The following is a 21,656-nucleotide window of genomic DNA, read 5'->3' as shown; positions in this document are numbered from 1 at the left end:
TTTAAAATAATGTAAAATTGACATGGAATTTCAAGTAACTTGAAGTCGGGAGAATTTCAGGGCATTTTTCGGAGATAGACACTATATTATAACTCTAAAGAGATGAATCTATTTTTCATGGCTTTGGGTTAATACCAGGCTTCTCTCAGAGGAAAAGAGGACATTTTATGAGAAACTTTCTATATGATTTTGATAACCTTACTGCAAATTTCTTCAGTATTTCTGTCCAGAGAGCTAATCCAAAACATTACTAAGGCTCATTGATAAGAAGCATTTATTCTTTGAACCTTATGTGACAATTCAAGTGTGTGTACTGCCACTCAGTGGCGCACCTATGATTTCAGTGGAGAATGTGTGTGTATATGTGTGTGTGTGTGTGTTGCCTCTTGGAAGGGTGGGTCAAATACTGGAAATTTTTGCAGTTTTTTCTCACTAGCTACACATACCCTCCCCCTTTCATATAGCTGAGAACAGAAAAGCTAAGTAGGTGCCATTTGTCTTTGTCATTTGAATCATGGCTGAAATTCAGAGTAAAATAATGCATATATCTTTAGTAAGTTCACAGAAGGTTTTAATGAGTGATGAGCAACTCAGATACTCAAGGAATTGGCGAGGGAATGAGGAAATAAATCCAAGTAGAAATGGGGTTGAATTTCTTTAAAGAATAGAATCATTCTGTTCTAGCTCTTTAGCCCAGGATATCAATTAAATAGACATTTTGACAGACATGAATTGCATATTTTGTCAACCTGAAACACTTATTTAATAAATGGCTGTTAAAAACCATTTGGTAAATGACTGTTAAAGAAGACTGGAGATGTGAACAACTAATTCTTGTTTTCTAAAAACTGCTTCCTCTCTAGTTCCACCAGATCAGCCTCGGCTCACAGTTTCAAAAACCACCTCTTCTTCCATCACCCTCTCGTGGCTCCCTGGGGACAATGGAGGCAGTTCTATAAGAGGTAAGAAGAAAGAGATTGCCCACAATGGTTGATTAATTGACATTATCCACAAGCTGATAAGTGACACATTTTTATCAAGTAATTGTCATGTGTTAGTTTGTTTCTCCCCCAAACTCATCATATAATGAATTCTTCCATTACCTACACGCACACACACACACACACACACACACACACAAACACACATCTATTTTTATAGTATTTGTTGTCACTCACTCTTTCATCCAAGGAAATTCATTCACAGAATCATTACCATGCATCCAGTCTGAGTGAAATATTCAGTTCAGTTCAGTTCAGTCACTCAGTCATGTCCGACTCTTTGTGACCCCATGAACTGCAGCACTCCAGGCCTCCCTGTCCATCACCAACTCCCGGAGTACACCCAAACCCATGTCCATTGAGTCAGTGATGCCATCCAACCATCTCATCCTCTGTCGTCCCCTTCTTCTCCTGCCCTCAATCTTTCCCAGCATCAGGGTCTTTTCAAATGAGTCAGCTCTCCATATCAGGTGGCCAAAGTATTGGAGTTTCAGCTTCAACATCAGTCCTTTCAATGAACACCCAGGACTGATCTCCTTTGGATGGACTGGTTGGATCTCCTTGCAGTTCAAGGGACTTTCAAGAGTCTTCTCCAACACCACAGTTCAAAAGCATCAATTCTTCTGTGCTCAGCTTTCTTTATAGTCCAACTTTCACATCCATACATGACCACTGGAAAAACCATAGCCTTGACTAGACAGACCTTTGTTGGCAAAGTAATGTCTGTGCTTTTTAATATGCTGTCTAGGTTGGTCATAGTTTTCTTTCCAAGAAGTAAGTGTCTTTTAATTTCATGGCTGCTGTCACCATCTGCAGTGATTTTGGAGCCCAGAAAAATAAAGTCAGCGACTGTTTCCACTGTTTCCCCATCTATTTGCCATGAAGTGATGGGACCAGATGCCATGATCTTAGTTTTCTGAATGTTGAGCTTTAAGCCAACTTTTTCACTCTCCTTTTTCACTTTCATCAAGAGACTCTTTAGTTCTTCTTCATGTTCTGCCATAAGGGTGGTGTCATCTGCATATCTGAGATTATTGATATTTCTCCCAACACTCTTTATTCCAGCTTGTGTTTCCTCCAGCCCAGGGTTTCTCATGATGTACTCTGCATATAAGTTAATAAGCAGGGTGACAATATACAGCCTTGATGTACTCCTTTTCTTATTTGGAACCAGTCTGTTGTTCCGTGTCCAATTCTAACTGTTGCTTCCTGACCTGCATACAGATTTCTCAAGAGGCAAGTCAGGTGGTCTGGTATTCCCATCTCTTTAAGAATTTTCCACAGTTTATTGTGATCCACACAGAGTGAAATATTCACACATGCCAATAAAGAACATGAGTATGAGTAAACTCCAGGAGAGAGTGAAGGACAGAGAAACCTGGCGTGCTTCGGTCTATGGTGTCACAAAGAGCTGGACATGACTTAGCAACTGAACAACAGCAGTAAAGAAAGAATAAACCAATTTGGTGTCTCTCCCCTAAGAGGCCACATTGTGTTTCTTCCTTTGTTGTCAACACTGCTTCTTCTGTTTAGTTACTCATTCCTTCAATTGAGTAACCACAGCGACTGTTCTTAAAATGGACTAAAAAATGGGAGTGACGTAGTTCCTCAAATCTTTTGCAATCAGTAGAAAAGAATAAGGGTATTTAAATGGAAGGAAGGGGCTTCCCTGGTGGCTCAGAGGGTAAAGAATCTGCCTGCAATGTGGGAGACCTGGGTTCAATCCCTGGGTTGAGAAGATCCTCTGGAGAAGGAAATGGCAACCCACGACAGTATTCTTGCCTGGAGAATCCCATAGACAGAGGAGCCTGGCAGGTTACAGTCCATGGGGTCACAAAGAGTCAGACAAACTGAAGGAATGAGCTAGCCTGATGATTCCAGCCTCCGTAGGGTTGGGAGAACATTCTGAGCAATATGTGGACCAAGCGGAGAGAGAGAACCCAGAGAAGCAACTGCAGGTGCATGGGATTAAGGAGTAAGTGACAAAAGGGGTCCTAGAGCAGCTGGGAGAGGCTAGAGGATAGATTTCTTCAGGCAGAGGACATCCTTCTTCTGAGAGAGGAGGAAGGTGAAAAGACAACTGGACATACAGAGCCATTTTAGAGCAAGGCCAGTGGCATCTGGAGCCAGCTCATTTCAGCTCATGATAGCAAGTTGCCACTCCTCTTCCCAGCTTTGCCCTCAGTAATCACAGCCAGGTCAGGGATATGTGCATACCACCCAAATAAAAAATGCTACCCATAGGGGCTTTGCTTTTTTCAAGAGCCAATTATTAAACACTGATTAGTGTTCCACTGGGCGAAGGGGAGGATCTTTCCCCGTTTTAGGGAAGAAAAAAGTGATATTATTTTTAAAAATAGTTGGATGATTAGGGAAGAGGATGTGTTTGTGGGTTTGAGGAGCGTGGGTAAAATCTGTAACAGATGCCATAGGAAATGCACAGGGAGTCATTAATAGGGAAGCAAAGCCATTGCCCAGAGGAATAAGGCCCCAGCTGCAGAGAAATGGCACAGATTGCAGTGGTCACGGGCATCACAGGTTAATGACTTGCCCAAGAGGTGACCAATGACTTGCCCAAAGCTGGTGACCGGCAGGGTAAGTGTGGCCAGGACTCACCAGAGTGAGTGAAACCAGGCTTATGGTTAAGATGGTCTACCAGAGGTTCTAAGCTGGGTGGAGAACCTTTAAAAAATGGGGCACCAATGGAGGAGTCTGAGGAACCCTAGGACTCAAGGCTCAAATGACACAAAGTTTTGGGTCTGGAGGGGCTTCCCTGGTGGCTCAGATGGTAAAGAATCTGCCTGCAATGCAGAAGACCCAGGTTCAATCCCTGGGTTGGGAAGATCCCCTGGTGAAAAGGATGGCTACCCACTCCAGTATGCTTGCCTGGAGAATCCTATGGACAGAGGAAGTGTGAGTTCATGGGAGAAGAATTACAGGAAGGGCATGGAGTGGAAGGTCTTAGCTGCTGCTGCTGCTGCTAAGTCGCTTCAGTCGTGTCCAACTCTGTGCGACTCCATAGACAGCAGCCCACCAGGCTCCCCCGTCCCTGGAATTCTCCAGGCAAGAATACTGGAGTGGGTTGCCATTTCCTTCTCCGATGCATGAAAGTGAAAAGGGAAAGTGAAGTCGCTCAGTCATGTCCAACTCCTAGCAACCCCATGGACTGCAGCCCACCAGGCTCCTCCATCCATGGGATTTTCCAGGCAAGAGTACTGGAGTGGGTTGCCATTGCCTTCTCCGGAAGGTCTTAGAGATGAAGCCAATTTCAGTAATGAAGAGTCTCCAAGCAAAGATGACCAGAAATCCTTGAAATACAGTGGTGGCCAAAGCCATTGACATGGGGGTTCCCATGGCCAATGGTTAGAAAAGCTTCCTAGAAGTGGTTTAGATGGAGGACATGAGAAGGAAAGCACAAGCCCCATGATGCCTGGGGCACCAAGGAGTGGTGAAGTCAGGATGACCGTGGGAGCTAGACCCAGATCCATCACTCACCTGTCCAGTGCTGAATGCAGATCAGGAGCATGGAGGGGAAAACAAAGCTTGGGAAAGAGGAGGGGCCCCAAGGCTGCAGGGGCCAGAGGGCAGGTAAGGTGGGAGCAGTAGAGATGTTGCTGACCATGGCCACAGAAGGAGGAGTCAGAGATAGGTGACCTCATGTGAGACACATGGAAAATACTGGCTGCTGCCAGCTTGGGGTTGGCAGGCTCTGTGATGTGGACGTGAGAAGTGCTTTCTTACTGGTGTTAAAATGGAGTTCCATGGGCAGGAGAGAAGATGCCAGCATGCTGGTATAAGGACACCACGCATCAAGCAGGCTAGTCCTGGGCTGTCTGGGTGTGAATGCTTAGGAGACAAGGACAGAACAGACAGGACATCTTTGCCCCAGGAAGGTGGATGGGGTGGCAGGGAGGAAGGCTGTAACAGGGGTGGGGGTTGGCTCCATGGCCACAGGGGCCCAGGAGCGCAGGCTTCAGAGTCTGACAGTGGGATGTGAATCCTGCTGGTAAGACCCAAGAGTGATCACCTAACCTCTCCTGACCTCAGTGTCTTGGTCAGTGCTCTGGAGATGTTAATTACTAATGTGCAGGGTTATGTGAGTAACAGGCTGTGGATAATGCCCGACACAGTGATTGTGGACAGAGCAGAGCCGGTTGAGGAGAGTCCTACCCCTTTGGATAGCTTACCCCTTCTCCAAAACTCCGGTTCTCTATAAAACCAAATGTATATTATATATAATGTGAAAGTGTGACAGTGTTGGTAGCTCAGTCTCGTCTGGCTCTCTGAGTCTCCAAGGACTGTAGCCCACCAGGCTCCTCTGTCCATGTGATTCTCCAGGCAGGAATACTGGAGTGGGTTACTCTTCATTTTTTCCAGGGGATCTTCCTGACCCGGGAATTGAACCCAGGTCTGCTGCATTGAAGGTGAATTCTTTACCATTTGAAACACCAGGAGGATATTATAAAATATTATATATATAAATATATATTTAATAAATAATATATATTTATATATACATAGAATATATAACATATATTTATATAAGAGGGCTTCATTGGTGGCTCAGACCATAACGAATCTGCCTATAATACAGGAGGAGACCCAGGTTCAATCCCTGGGTTGGAAAAATCCCCTGGAGGAGGATGTGGCAACCCACTCCAGTACTCTTGCCTGGAGAATTCCATGGACAGAGGAGCCTGATGAACTATAGTCCATAGCATCAGAGAGAGTCAGAAACAGCTGAAGCGGCTTAGCATGCATGCACATAATATATATAATATATAAAAATAACCCAGCTTCAGAGACACCCATTCTCAGGAATTGGGCACATATGCTCTGAAGATCATATATTTAGAGATTGGGTGTCCAGTTACACCTTTTAAAGAGAACGGGCAGAATGTGGTTTTAACTTCACTACATTCTCCAGCACTCCCACCATTGTAGCATCTGGTGTAGCCTAAATATCTCATAATCAATATGTCATCACAGCACTTCTCCCAGCCGGGATTCAGTGTCCTGGAGCTCAATTATTCTCTTCTGAAGATATACAGTTCTGAGAACTCACCCTGCACACAGTGCAAACATTCGAGGGTAAGCGAGTAACGTTCCCGTGATTGCCTCTTTTTTTCCGAAGGATATATACTGCAGTACTCCGAGGACAACAGTGAGCAATGGGGGAGTTTTCCCATCAGCCCTAGCGAACGTTCCTACCGCCTGGAAAACCTGAAGTGTGGGACTTGGTACAAGTTCACTCTCACTGCACAGAACGGAGTGGGACCCGGGCGCATAAGTGAGATCATAGAAGCGAAAACATTGGGCAAAGGTACGAAAGACTTCTGTTGTTTCTAGAGATCCTCTGTCTTCCAGATCAAAGAGGGGGGCGGGGCAGCAGATTGGAGTCACAAAAGATGCATCATGGATCTGTGAGTTTGAATGTTGTTATCCCTGAATGGGTCTGGCAGTGTTTCAGCATATTGAGAGAGATGGCTGGTCTTTACAAAATAGTCTGATTCTCTTTTTTTAATTATTTCATTGGCAGTTTAAAAGAAGAGTGTCCACAGACATAAAAAATAAGCTTGTAATCCCCAAAGGAGAAAGGTGGAGAGGAGGACTAAATTGGGAGTTTGGAATTAACAGATACACACTACTGTGTATAAAACAGATCATCAACAAGGACCTACTGTATAGCACAGGGAACTGTACTCACTATTTTGTAATGACCTAAAAGGGAAAAGAATCTGAAAAGTATATATATATATTACACACACACACACACACACACATATGTATAACTGAATCACTTTGCTCTATACTTGAAACCAATACAACATTGTACATTAACTATATTTCAATAAAAATAAGTATGTTTTTTAAAAAAGAAGTGTCATTTGAAAATCAAGGCCTTTGGTGCCAACAGTGCTACCCAGTTCCCAGGCTGACTAGCCATGAAATGTGACCTTTGCCCTCTCACCTTCTCCTAGGGTGACCTTCTTCCTTGTCACCCCCTCCCTTCTATTTATAACTGTCACATTGCCTCATAGACTCTGCTTTCTAGATTAGAAGTCACTGGGGTTGACTGTTAACCTTCAGCGTGAGCTGGTTTTTCCTCTGAAAGGTGGACCTTCAGGGAGGTGAACCCCAGGGCAGTGATGTTCAGAGGTGACATGTGCAGCCAGAAAACAGCAGCGGGAGGGCGGGATGGCGCTGCACGTGAGTGTAGATGAGGAGGTGAAGAGGGGGGTCTTTGCAGGTTTCCTCCTGCGACTCTCATCAAGTGACATGGACCACATTACAGGCGAGCCAGACATCCTCAGGCGAGGGTGTCATTTGGATGCAGTGCTGAGTTTTGCATAACACACACCAGGGCTCAGAAGATGAAGTGCTGACTTCTGCAGAAACACACCCATCGGGTCCTTGGGCTCCAGTACGAGGCGCTTGGACAGCAAGGGTGCTGTGGGTACTTCCCACGTCCAAGTCTGCCTTCTCCTGGGTCAGGTCCATGAATGGACACATCAGCCCAGCACATCACAGAGGTTCCTTCAAAACTACTCAAGGAAGAGGAATCCCTCAAAGCTACCTGAGAGGCTGTGTCCTGGGCTTACATCCTAAGTGTTGTCCACCAAATAAAACAAACTTTAAAAAAAAAAAAAAAAAAGCACTCAAAGAAACACATACCTGAGAACAGAATTGTTCTTCAGGGATATCTAAGATTCACAAAGATAACCGCTACCCGCCCAATGCTCCCTTTCACTCCTAGGTTATCTTGGCTGGGACAGCCTGTTGGTTCATAAGATCCTGGTAAAGAGTGGGCAGGTAGCAAGCAGCCTGTGACCCAGACTTGGACTGAGCCCCTCGCCTGTGGGGAAGCAGTCCAAGGGCAGTGCAGGATGACCTTGGTGACCTTCACGCACAAGCCCCGTGACCTGGCCCCCTGTCCCCTCTCCACAGAGCCTCAGTTCTCAAAGGAGCAGGAGCTCTTTGCTAGCATCAATACCACGCGTGTGCGGCTCAACCTCATTGGCTGGAATGACGGCGGCTGCCCCATCACCTCCTTCACACTCGAGTACAGACCCTTCGGGACCACGGTCTGGACCACGGCCCAGCGAACCTCCCTCTCCAAGTCCTACATCCTGTACGACCTGCAGGAGGCCACGTGGTACGAGCTGCAGATGAGGGTGTGCAACAGCGCGGGCTGTGCAGAGAAGCAGACCAACTTCGCCACGCTCAACTACGATGGCAGTAAGCTGGCCCCGGCCTCCCGCCTGCGTCTCGGGACATGTGCACAAGCTCACTGTCCCTCTCCCATTCGACATCCACCCTCAGTGCAATGTGACCCGTGCCCGCAGATCCCCTTAGGCTTTGGGGCCGTCCAGTCTGCTCCCCCCCAGGGCTCCCTAGACCAGGTATCCATGTGCCCATGGCTGAGTTCCAGGAAGGAGGGACTGAGGCCCGGGGACCCTCACTAGGCAGTCAGGGTGCAGGAGTGACTTCTCTTCGGGCTGAAGGCTTCTCTGCACGTGGTTGGTGCTTCGTCATGACTGTGAGCTAACACTGCTTTTGTTGTCTCCCTCCTCTCCGCCCACCCCATCCCAAACCACATAACAGCTTTCTTTTTTCTCTCATTTAGCCCTTAAATTGCATGTGCAAAAGCAGTTTTCCATAAGTGAAGGCATTTATGTTAGTCTCTAAGAAGAAACAGAGGCACAGATAGAAATAGAGTAATGTTATAGGATGGTAGTGGACATGCACACGCATGCATATACACACATGCATATACACATGCATGCACACATTCATAGGCACACACAAACATGCAATTTGCAAGAGGTTTCTGAAAACCAGGCGAGGTGTCTCATGAAAATTAGTTGACCGAAAATATGAGACATTTTTATCCTTTTTTTTTTTCCTACAACTAGTATTGTGGGCCATTTATTGATATTGAACAAATGTCAAGCCCAGTGAAGCTAAAGGCGGTCTGACATTGATGGTTCTGCAGTCAGGGAATTTCAGAGAGTCCTAACTAGCAGCAAGTTGAGCTGATTTTTGCAGCTTTGCAGCGGTGGTCCACTCTGGGAAAGGCAGTGGCTGAATTAGGTGCTGTGCTCATTTGTAAAAACAGTCTCCACTGGTCAGATAACCTGCAGCTGTGGGCTCAGCTCCCTCGGAGCCCCTGTCCAGCGTCTACCCACCAGGCCGGACCACGGTACTGAGTGACTTACTCGGAAAGCCTGTGCCTGAGCAACACCCCCCCCCCCATTCCGTTCTTCACTGGAAAGGCTAAGGGGTGTCCTCTCCTCTGCTTGTGTGCATTCAGGATCTTGCCTTAATTAAAGCCCTGGCAGGAACTTCCTTGGAGTACTAGTTATCCTGTCCTAAGAAAAGAGAGTCCATAAACCCAAGGAGCCTGGGACGTGACCAAAGGATGCTCTGGAGGTGATGTGGACTCAGCTCCTCCCCTGGTCAGTCTTGACTGGCCCTGGGCTTGTCCCTCCCACCCTGGCATACTGTGAACCCACCCTGGAATCTCCTGCACAGATTCCTCCCCAGCCAGAGCACAGGCTCGCCCCCAGCATTGCAGGCCTGGGTGGGGTGAAGGCAAGAAGGTGCCTATGTGGGAGTCCTGGAGCTGGTGATACCAGCCTGGGGCCCCCACCCTCAAGACCGCTGATACAGCTCCCAGATGTGAGGCTTCTCCTCAGAAGCCCTGCTCCTCCTGGGCCGCATCACTCTAATCTCCTGGCCTCAATCAGCAGTGACTTCAAGAGGTTCCATCACAGAGCATCAGCTACCATAGAGTAGCACATCTGACCTGCTTTCTCCTCCAACTCTGTTTCATTCTTTGATCTGACAAAATAAAGGGTTTCACGCTGACCAAATGTTTTCCCTAGCATTTAAAGGTTCCCCAAAGTCCTTTGCTAGCAGGGTACACATTTGAGCAGAAAGTATATTTCTTGCTTTAGATGATGGATGTCCACTAATTGCCTTTAGATCATCCCGCTCTGGCACCCAGCCTCACTGTAATCTGTGTGGTCCAGAGCGCAGGGCTTCAAGGTGTGCTTTGGTGATAGGCTTACAGCTAATCATTTAATTAGCAACCTCTCACGTGCAGCATTTGAAACTGTCATTCTTACTTACAAAGTGCTCTGCAGACTTTAAATGGTCATTTTCTAAAAGAAATGTCCTCACTTTATCCAAGATCTCAGATTAGAATCATGAAAAATGTCCTACATGTAAAATGTTCTGAAATCTGAAATGATTTTATTACACTAAAAAGAAAAATGCATATGTCTGTTTTCCTTGAAAAAGGTTACCTATTTCTTTGAACCAACCTTGTGAATATATAGCTTTAATATCTCTTGTATCACTTCTGCCTGAAGAATCTTTTTTCATTTGGGGAAAAACAAACATTGATGATTAGCTTTCTGTCTGTACTAGTCAGATTTCAGATTCTTCCGTATTTTTTTGGACTCTTTCTTCTGCCATTCCCTCAGCCAGGTGTTTGTACTGGTCCTGTGTCATCTTGGTTTTGTAGATACATCCTCACCTGCATCCCCTTTTGTGCTTCTTACCTGAATTCTGAGCATTTGCAGTCCCAGGGCTCCAGCCAAAACCAGTGTTTATAAATTGGAAGAATGATATTGTTGGCCTTAGCAGACAGCAGAGGAGCCTGGTGTTCTGTATTCCTGCTCTACTCACTAAACGCAGGACAAAGACACTCTTTGTTCAAAGGGAAATTATATTATTTTTGCATTATTTTTCCTAAATTACTGACTTCCTGGCCCTTGTTTTACATGGAAAATACAGAAGACTGGAGCATCTTTTCATAGTGGTGGATGCCAAAATGCAAGCTCCATAAAAGGGGATGCCTGTGTTTGAATCTCTGGACCCATTTTGTTCAGCCTCTCAGCAGAAGGCAGCTTAAAGCAGCTCAGAGTTCAGACTGCTTAAGTGTTTCCTTGTAATTCTAAATAATCTGAATTTCAGAGCATTATAAGGGTCAGTAAATAGCTTGCTTTAGAGACCTGGATAGCTCCTCTTTGAAAAGGTGATTTTTCTCTAATGTCCTGAAAGGAGACTTTTAAAAGTAGATTTGGTCTTACATCCATGATAAAGAGCAATGAAAAAACCAAAGAAAAGAGATTTTCAGCTCCTTTAAGCAGGTCTATCTGGTACAGTCTCCCCGAAGCCTGCCTTCTGTCCACTTGCCAAACCCATTGTTCCTTCTTTGATGTGCAATTTTTCAAACAGCCACTCTCAAATGTGTTCTGGGTGACACTCAACCCCAGGTAAATGCATGTGACTTTTTAAAGCACCCAGCCTGGATATTATGCTTTCAAGTGTCTGCACCCAGTACGTTACCAGTGAAGTCCCTTTCAAAGAAATGGGCTTTGTCCTTTGAGCAGACTCTAGTTCCGTGTTCTGTAGAGTAAGCATAGGAGGGAAGTGAGTAGTAAAGAAATTAGCAAGGACCTAGATGATGAGTTCCTTTCATCTTCATCTCCGTGGACGCCCTCGGATCACTCGCGCGGTTCTTATAACCCATCATCCCTAAAAACTCCGCCATGCTGTCGTCATTAACAGCCACCTAACATCATGACCCTGTTTTCAGGTACAATCCCCCCACTCATTAAGTCAGTTGTCCAAAGCGATGAAGGGCTGACAACCAACGAGGGGCTCAAGATGCTGGTGACCATCTCCTGTATCCTGGTGGGGGTCCTGATGCTGTTTGTGCTCCTGCTGGTGGTTCGGAGGAGGAGGCGTGAGCAGAGGCTAAAGCGGCTGAGAGGTGAGCGGAGGCCTGGCTGTTCCCCCACACAGTGGGACCAACAGCTGGCTGGGGGGAATCTCACCCCACGGAATGCCTTTCCCTCTCTGGGCTGGATCCCCAGGCTGCCTGGTTCTGTGACCCATGATGTTCCTTGAGCAGGATGTCAGGGCCTCGTGGGCAAGTCAGACAAAAGTTACTACTCAGAAATTGAGTGAAAAAAAAAAAGAAATTGAGTGAAAGCCAACCTCTTTCAAGTGTCCTAAATCCTATCTTGTCAGTAGGGCAGGCCAAGAGAATGACTTTCCCGTGGGTCTGCCAACACCACTCTTTAATTCAGTCTCTGCAGCAATGCCACCAATTACGGCCTCCTTTAAAAAGACCTGTCTGATGGGCTCTGGAAATGAGAACTATTTTATTGCCGGAAAGAGGAAATTGAGGGTTTATGGTCCCGGGAAAGCATTGTGAGGCAGAAAACACACACGCTTTCCTGAATTAGAAATTGGAGCAGAATCCTGGTGTAAGAGTTTCACTTTAACTAATAGAAAATAAAATAATAGATGATGATAACTGGGGCCAGATGAGAACCATTGTCAGCAGCACCATTATTACGATGTCCAGCTCTGTAGATTCTGTGCAACGGGGCTATTTCCAGGTCGTGTGCAACAGTCCTACAGGCCCTGGCTCTGCGGTGTGAGGACAATGAGTTCTTTCAAATACAAAGCCCTGGGCAGGACAGAGTTCTCTGAGTCCCTCCTCTTTACCTGTCAGGGTACTGAGCCAATCCAAGTTTGGGTAGAATGCATATCTAAGCTGTTTGCACTTTAGAATCAGTGCAGTGAGGGGAATGCAGCATCGTCTCTGTTCTTCAAATTTTCATTTGAAAGCCAAGCTTGGAAGCTCTGTCCTTAAGATGTCTCTGGGATATCCCCAAGCCCTGCTGGTACATCTGGACATTGACCTCTTGTGTAATTAACCATAGAACAGTTAGATCAGCGGGACAGGGGGATATTTCCACCTGTCTTCTCATAGCCAGGGCATCCTCTTGATATAGCTCTCACACGCCTTACCATCAGCGTGCTTCTACTTGGCCAATGAATTAAAGTGGCTGAAGTATTACACACGTCACTCCATCTGCATGCTTTAATAGTCCTTTTGCTTAAACCTTCTGCAGCCCAGTAATTCAGATGAACTGTCGATCTCACTGAAATATCCTTTCTAAATGACACTCTCCACTTAGCGTGTAATTTTGCACATTCACTTGAGTAAATCTTGTACCCTGAGGGTCGTGCTAGGTGCTCGATGTACAAAATGTGAGAAAGAGCCTTCTGAACCTTAGGTTCAAAGTAGGAGGCAGACACTTGGGCATCTACCAGTGAAAGAGCCCAAATGTCACAAGCACTGAAACGGGGCTGCAAATAGATGCTTCGTAAGCATAAAACAGGAAGCAGTTAATTGCAACTGGGGAGGGAAGGGGGTGCCATTTATGAGAACAGCATCACAAAAACATTGTGTTGCCTAATCTATTGAGAAATTCGGTATCAGGTGTGCTGTATTGGATTCCATTCACAAGTGTTCATCGTTAAAATATGAAAAGGACTTTTTAAAAAAATAAGTTGTTCAGTTCAGTTCAGTTCAGTCGCTCAGTCATGTCCGACTCTTTGCGACTCCATGAACCATAGCACACCAGGCCTCCCTGTCCATCACCAATTCCCAGAGTCCACCCAAACTCATGTCCATTGAGTTGGTGATGCCATCCAACCATCTCATCCTCTGTCATCCCCTTCTCCTCCTGCCCTCAATCTTTCCTAGCATCAGGGTCTTTTCAAATGAGTCAGCTCTCCATATCAGGTGGCCAAAGTATTGGAGTTTCAGCTTCAACATCAGTCCTTCCAAAGAACACCCAGGACTGATCTCCTTTAGGATGGACTGGTTAGATCTCCTTTCAGTCCAAGGGACTCTCAAGAGTCTTCTCCAACACCATAGTTCAAAAGCATTAATTCTTCTGTGCTCAGCTTTCTTTATAGTCCAACTCTCACATCCATACATGACCACTGGAAAAACCATAGCCTTGACTAGACGGACCTTTGTTGACTAAGTTATTTATTTTTGGCTGTGCTGGGTGTTCATTTTTGCATGGGCTTTTTTCTAGTTGTGGTGAGTGGAGGCTACTCTCTAGTTGTGGTGCAAGGGTTTCTCATTGCAGTGGCTTCTCTTGGTGTGGAGCACAGGCTCTAGGCACATGGGCTCAATAGTTGCAGCTCCCAGGCTCTAGAGCACAGGCTCAGTAGCTGTGGCGCATGGGCTTAGCTGCTCCACAACATGTGGGATCTTCCTGGACCAGGGATCAAACTTGTATCTCCTGTATCAGCAGGCAGATTCTTTACCACTGACCACCAGGAAAGCCTCCAAAAGGACTTTTTAAAACCCCCCCCCTTTTTTTTTAACCAAAAACAGAAACCCATAGCCTGGCCTTAGGGACATTGTTATTGAAGTACCAAGGCTGTCTGTTCTTGTTGCACTTACATTGAACTAGCTGCATTTAGAAGACTAGAAATTGTCCATATAACATTCTTAAAAACCAACGGTAACACTTTCTCGTCCATCATTCCTGTTTGATCACAAGGGTTTACCTACAAATATGTTAAACACTAAATCCCTTCCAGCATCTCCCAACCTCTGCTAAATTCACCTTTTCTTCTCGCCCTGGCCCCCGTTGCTTCCTTTCACCTCCCCAGCTATTGTCTGATTTTCCTCTTCTACTTAACAACTTGAACACCCAAACCTTGCTCTTCTCTGCCAAGAGCAAGAAAAAGATGCTAAAGCTGTTGCATATTCTTCCTGGTGCATTTGAGTCAGACCGGTGGCAGGTGGGACGTCCTTTCTTTTTGTTCTTCACAGTCCCTTGTAATTTAGTTATTGCCTTGCAGGGACTCTGTCTAGAAAATATCCTGGGCTGGCATTTTTATTGTCGTCACCTCTGCTGTCCCACTCTGCTATTTTGTCACTGGTCTCGGTAAAGAGAGCAACTCATCACATCCTCAAATCCAGCCTTTCATTCCCCGGAAATGATTTTGTTTTCTTTGTGCTGGAGCAGAGAGAGAGCGAACACAAAGGTTTCAGCAGGGGGAGAAAATAAGTGCTGTGGCAAAGAAGATGTATTCATGGGAGATGCTGAGGAGCAAAGAATCCCAGAGAAGTAGCTGGCAGGGCACAAAAGTATCTGCAGTCTTGCATTTTACTTGCCTAATAAAAGCTTCCAAATCAAGAGTTTGATGAGAGGTCAGGAAGAATGCAAAATGATCAGATACCTCATTCTGTAGCCTTCCAAATGGCAGGTTTTACTTTGGACACACTGAAATATTCAATTCAGCACACTCTCTCTGATTATCTTCCATGGGCAGCCAGGTGCAACGTTTTTTAAAGCTAACTGTAAAATTTTCTTATTAACCATCTCTATTTGATCACAAGAGTTTGGCTAGGTCCTGGAGAGAAAAGAAAGGGTACTAAGGTTCTGTCCCAGGACGATGGAAGCTGATATCCTGGTGACAGTCAGCAAAGGCTTACGTGGGACATGCTCGTCTTTCTATAACATTGAAAAATGTGCCATAAAAGGGCAGAGTGAGTGACTAGGGCTATTGGGAGAATCAGTGAAAGGCCAGAAAAGAAAGTGAAAGTGTTAGTTGCTCAGTCATGTCCAACTCTTTGCGACCCCATGGACTACGGGCACCTACTGCCTTAAACTCTATGGCTCCAGTTTCCTTCCATGAGTGAATGGGAAATATGTTGTATTATTAATAAACATACCAGTTCAAGGGCCCTTCAAACCTAAAAGACAGATCTTTGGGGGCAGGGTCTGGCCTTTTGGGCTTTCCATGTGACTCAGTTGGTAAAGAATCTGACTGCAATGCAGGAGGCATGGGTTTCATCCCTGGGTTGGGAAGATTCCCTGGAGGAGGGCAGGACAACCCACTCCAGTATTCTTGCCTGGAGAATCCCGTGGACAGAGGAGCCTGGTGGACTACTGTCCATAGGGGTGCACAGATTTGGACACGACTGAGGCAGTTTCGCATGCATGCAAAGCAGGGGGACATCTGCTACTCAAGTTGGTTTTGTGTTTGGGAGACGTGTGCATGTGATTGCCCTGGAGAGGTATGAATCATAGCAAATTCCATTTGCTTAACTAGAATTTCGGAGAGGAAAGTGTGATGATGTGCCTATGAATGAGAGTCCTCTTTTTAAAGGAAATATAAGGGACTTTCCTGGCGGTCCTGTGCTTAAAGACTTCGACTTTCAATGCAGGGGAGGCGGGTTCCATCCCTGGTCAGGGAACTAAGACCCCACATGTCTTGTGGCCAAGAAACCAGAACATAAAAAAGAAGCAATATTTTATTAATAACAAATTCAACAAAGTCTTTAAAAATGGTCCACATAAAAAAAAAAATCTTTAAAAAAAAATCAGAGCATGTGCTCAGGACTGGCACAGCTGCAGTGCTAGAGGCCTGTGCTGCCTCGTTGGTAAGAACGCCTATCCCAAGTGCAGACCCCTCAGGAGGGATGCTTCGCAAAGAAGAGGGAGCTGGGGAGACCACCCTGTGATGCTTTTACCCAGCTGGGATGCCTCTTCCTGAAAACTGACCGAACCACAATTAATCGACAGAGCTCTAGCATTTTCCATGCTTTCTCCTTCCTTTTCCCATAAGTCTTTATATTGTCTTGCTTTAGTCTCTTAATGTCTGTGCAAATAGGTGTGAATAAACTTGACATCTTGACACTACTGTGCTCTATTTTGCTGACATGAAAACTGAAGGGAACTTGAAAACCACACATCAGTTAGCTAAGGACTAGCAGGAGTGCTGAGATCACTTTTTTCTACCCAGTCCTTTCTCTGTGACACTTCTTCAGTTTTGGAACTCTCAGGAAAGAAATAGTCTGTCACATCCATATTAAGCTAGCTTAAAAAGATATACCAAAGAAACATGGAATTAAACACAGAATCAATCTATTAACACAGAATCAATAATGACTTTATCATCTTATTTTTCCCCATGGAAGATATTTGTTCATTTCTTATCTCTATATTCATTACCACCCAGACCCCCCTATATTTAAAGAAAAAGGATTCCTTTTTACTTGCCTATCCTTAACCTACTGCCTTTCTCTCCACTTCGTTTCTCCTCTGAATTCTTGAAAGACTCTTTGACAATCAACTACATCATGTCTCACAAGCTCCTCTGAATCCTGTCTCACTGCTCCCCCATCCTCTCAAATGAAAATGCTTTCCTAAAGACAGGGAGTCAGTTACCTTAAGATCCCCAAATTCTCCTTTCAGCTATCATCTTCCAGCCCTCTTTGCACATTCAGAGTGTTACCACATGTTATTTTTTGAAACTGCTTTTTTCCATCATTGAGAATCACTAGGAAAGCCTGGTAATCTGTCTCCATCATCTCCCAGACTGGAAGATGAAGGGAAGAGCACAGAGCCAATGATGGGTATAGAGAAACAGCCAGAGCTTTAGAAAGGTGTCACAAAGCCTAAATCTCAGGCTGAGCTGTAATTTGTGGGGGAAAAAATGTGGCAGACAACACAAAAGAGTGTGGAGCTGTGTTGGGAAAGAAGAAAAAGAAGACTTGAGATGATGTTCTCATCTTAACAGATGGCAGGTAGAAGAAGATGGACTCAGCATCTGTTTTACTTTGGTGTGAACCAAGAGAGGTGCTATTCGGACTAGAAAATGTGAAACAAGAATTATAGAAAAAGAAGGAAGGATGAGGGGGATTTTGAGAAAGGAAGGGAGGAAGGAATGGAAGGAAGGAAAAGGAAAAAGGATAACTCGGGTAGTTTGAGAAAATCATCAAAGCCCCTGATTATTTAAATTGATTTACTCTTTCAAAACCTACTATGTGCTAGTGATTTTGGGAGGATTGGAGAAGATGCTGCCTAAAGTCACCTTCCTAACTCCTTGCTAGTAGATCAGGCAAGCCAAGCTTACAACAGACTATCACACAGGACCCCAGATGATGAGAACCAACCTGTGGGCACCAGTCGATGCAGTGATAACCCCCAAGAGGGGCATTTTCTCTTACTGGAAAGATTAGCTAAGGTGTCATGTGGTTCCCCCACATCGTTGTTGTTCAGTCACTCAGTGGTGTCTGACTCTTTATGACCACATGGACTTCAGCACATCAGGCTTCCTGCCCTCTACTCTCTCCCAGAGGTTGCTCAAATTCATGTCCCTTGAGTCCCTTGAGTGATGCCATCTAACCATTTCATCCTCTGTCGCCATCTTCTCCTCCTGTCCTCAATCTTTCCCATCTTCAGGGTCTTTTCCAATGAATCGGCTCTTTGCATCAGGTGGCCAAAGTATTGCAAAAACCCTCAAAAAATTTTTTTAGAGATTCTGAGCAAAGTGTTTTCAGACATAATCCCAAAGACCTTTGTACATCATCTTTGAACAATCAGATTAGAGAGGTGTTAGGAAGTATACTCCATACCCATTTTCGAAAAACAGTAAGTTCTAGAAATTGTAGATTGAAGTAAATTAGTTTAGGTTATAGGATAGGTTGTGAGCATCAAAGGACATGATAGGGATCAGCCACAGCCTGAACAAATCCTATTTGCACTTTGACAGGGTTGATAGAGAAGAGAGGACCAGGTTACAGCACTGGGCTGAAATACAGGCGAGCTAAGCTGATTTCTGAGATGGCATAAATCCAGGTGGGAGCTAATGTAGTAGAGGATGAAAGACTAAAACCAAGGAGATAAAATTTAATAGGGAAAATTGGAAAGTCTCCAGTGTAAGTTGTGAAAATTTATTTACTTAACATATAATGAGCATTGTGTTCCCAACAGTGGGTAAGAGACTATCAAAAAAAAAATTACCAGTTTCTGGGCTCAGCCTCATTTAATAAAGGACAACACAAAATCACAGGTCTTCCATAGAAGAGAGTCCCAAGTGGAGAACTGCCTAGAAATTCTGCCGTCTGAGGAGTGATTGAGAAAATTAGAGAATTCAGCCCAGAAAAGAGAACACTGAAGCCAAGCTGCCTCAGACATGCCAGCTACCTGGAAATATTCAAACGGCTTCTCAGTGGTTCCAGAAGGCACTTTTCTTATAGCCAAGGAGAAATTACATCAAGGGGTTTCAACACAAGAATAGGAAAGTGTTTTTCATAATGAATTATATCCTCTGGAAAAGACTGTGGTGTGGTTTTACTGTACCAGAGGCTGGAGATAAAGACAAAAGGGCCATTAGAGAGACAGTATGAAACCAGGAAGTCATGATGCAAAGTGCCAAGACTGAGCTGAACAGATGCGGAGATGCTAGACAGGTGCAAAGGTCCTCAGAAGCCCAGGGAACCAGAACACCAGTGTCACCTGCTGGGTCAGGAGGGTGTACAGAGCAAGTCATGTCTGGGCGGAGGGTGGGGGCAAGGGCTTGGAGGGACAAAATCATGGGGGCTATCGGCAGAGAATGCAAGAACAGAAAACCCAGAGAAGGTTGGCTGTTCAAAGAGGGAACCGAGCTAGAAGGGCAACTAAGTCCAGCACAGGAGGCTGGTACCCTGAGCTGAGGAGTCCTATCGGCAGGGAGTCTCTTTGGAGAATTTCAGAGTGCAGATGTGACCTAGTGAGGGGTGTGACTCAGAGCCATTTCTGCCCTTTCTGCTGTGGGCAAGCTGCTTAGAGGGCTGAGAGTCTGGAGCTCAGCAGACCAAAGAGGGAGATGCTGATAAGGAAATGAGAATTGAACTGGGGAGAGAGAAAAAAGCCAAAGTCCCAGGGAGACTGGTGTGTTGAGTGGGGAGCCCTCAACAGACATGGAAGCCAGGTCAGCGTTGGAGATGTAGGCACCGTCCGGTCAGCAAGGGTGTTGTCTGCCCTGGGGCTGCTGCCAGCCCCAGCTCATTGTAGCCTCTGTCCAGGGCACTGTGGAAGGGATCCAGACATTTATTAGAGGAGGATTGGAAAACTCTGTGATGCCCTTAAGATGCCACGACTCCATGATTTTTAAAATAGTCTCTTAATTTGTCCCACATCCCCTTCTCACCCCTAAAGAGGAGAGTGTCCAGAGTTCTTCCTTTTCTTCTCCCCGCCCCCTGTATGAACAGAAGACCCAGAACCCATCATATCCTTGACATCTCTCCCAACTGGCTTCCAAATCAGCACCACCCCCCCCCCACATAGTTTACTTTAATACATTAAAGGACTCGATGTGTTTGAAGCCAGACATCTCAGCCTGCACCCAAGTTGCTGTTTCTTTGCTTCCTAAAGGAGCTCAGAATTCCAACACTGGCTCTTTCTGTGTCCTGAAACACTCTTCCTGTTAGTTTGTGCTCTCTTTAAGGTGATAACAGTCTTACTTCCTCTCCAACTGACCCAGCCTGAGACAGTGCCCTCCAGGGTATGTCCTTTGGTCAGCTGTCATGAAGAATGTGCTCCTCTGCGTGTCCCTAAGGATATGACATGTGTCCCCCTCTATGTATAAAGGGCTTCCCTGGTGGCTGGTGAAGAATCCACCTGCCATGCAGGAGACCCGGGTTCAATCCCTGGGTCAGAAAGGTCCCCTGGAGAAGGGAATGGCTACCCACTCCAGTATAAAAACCTTTGAGGATAGTGATTTTAAAAGAGTTTGAATCAACAGACACTAGTTATGATTTCCTACTCAGCTGCAGCAAATGATTGAATGCATCTGGGTCCCAGTTTCCTGATTTCTGAAGGAGGGCTCAGAAATTCCCAGGCAGATGGGTATAAAGGGCTGGCACTCCTAAGTAACCAGCACATCCGGGTTCCTAGCACGTGACCCTAGCCCACTTGGTCCCACCCCCCAGGAGACACTCATGCCTGGTCCCTGATGCCAACTGTGTCATCCAGACACTCCACCAGCTTCACACTCCACCAACTCTCAGCTTCCTTAAGGGGGGCTCACGGAAGAAGTGAGTTTCCATGAATATAATGTTGCTCACAGTTTCAGATAAGGCAGAAGGAGGAAATAGTAATCGAGATAGACAGAGAAAGGAATTCACTGTAAGGTGACGAGCATAGGGAAGGGTAGACCAAAGAGGCTTTGGGTACCAAAGCATGTGGACGAAGATGCCTATTAATTGTAGACACAGAAATTTTGCTTTGGAACTTGTCAGTACCAGAGGGACCTCTATCCCCACTGGTTGGAAGCTGTCTTTCCTTGGCACATTGATAGGGGAAGAAAAAAAAAAATCACAGGAGAGAAAGCTGTGGTGGTTAGCTTCAGGAATAGAAAAAGAATGATGATGGTGTCAGAACAAGGAACGCAGATCCATCCTGAAGACGTTTGAGTCTGAGTTCCCATCACATTGTGAGCTGATGTGCAGCGTTTTACTCTTTGGAATTCCAGCCTCTTTGTAGAACGTTGAACTAGCCAGTGCTTGGTTGTTCCATAGAGCTAATTAATCCCAAACTTTTGGCACCTTATATATGTGTATGTGTATATTTACTTTGCAAGTGTTAAATCATTCAGGAAGAGAAGAAGCTTATCTTGTCTTTGCAGATAAATGTAAAGCCACGACATGGGAAACTCAACGCTGCTTTGCCTTCTTTGCTTTGCCATATGGATGGGGTGAAGGGAGCTGTTTCACTTCCCAGACTGAATCCATCTGTGCACAAGCCCGGGGCCTCCTTGTGAGGTGGGACCTGGCATGACTGACTTGAAGAGCAGTGCTTTGGTTCACAGGATGACTGCCTATGTGTGGCTATTCCTGTGACTGTCCATCCCACACCTCCCAGTTACAGCATCCTGCTCCCTGACTCGAAAGCGACTGCATTCAAGGGTCAGCCCCCAAACACGAAAATGCTCCAACAAATGCATTGCTTCACTCACACTGACAGTCCGCTGAATCCATTCCCAGAAAGT

The 21,656-nt window shown here is 45.6% G+C and overlaps 1 protein-coding gene across 1 annotated transcript in view; it reads left to right on the top strand.

Moving 5' to 3' along the window:
- The window catches only part of DSCAM (DS cell adhesion molecule), an 806,431-nt gene that overhangs the window by 742,635 nt on the left and 42,140 nt on the right, over nucleotides 1–21,656 (top strand). Inside the window, exons 24-27 of the mRNA XM_043474457.1 lie at nucleotides 864–962; nucleotides 6,136–6,324; nucleotides 7,950–8,240; nucleotides 11,611–11,787. Of these exons, the coding sequence (XP_043330392.1) occupies nucleotides 864–962; nucleotides 6,136–6,324; nucleotides 7,950–8,240; nucleotides 11,611–11,787 (756 nt within the window). The remainder of the gene's footprint in view (nucleotides 1–863; nucleotides 963–6,135; nucleotides 6,325–7,949; nucleotides 8,241–11,610; nucleotides 11,788–21,656) is intronic.

Source organism: Cervus canadensis, chromosome 7 (genome assembly GCF_019320065.1).
Source record: "Cervus canadensis isolate Bull #8, Minnesota chromosome 7, ASM1932006v1, whole genome shotgun sequence".
Classification (NCBI taxonomy): Eukaryota; Metazoa; Chordata; class Mammalia; order Artiodactyla; family Cervidae; genus Cervus; species Cervus canadensis.
This window is presented reverse-complemented; position numbering and strand designations above follow the sequence as displayed.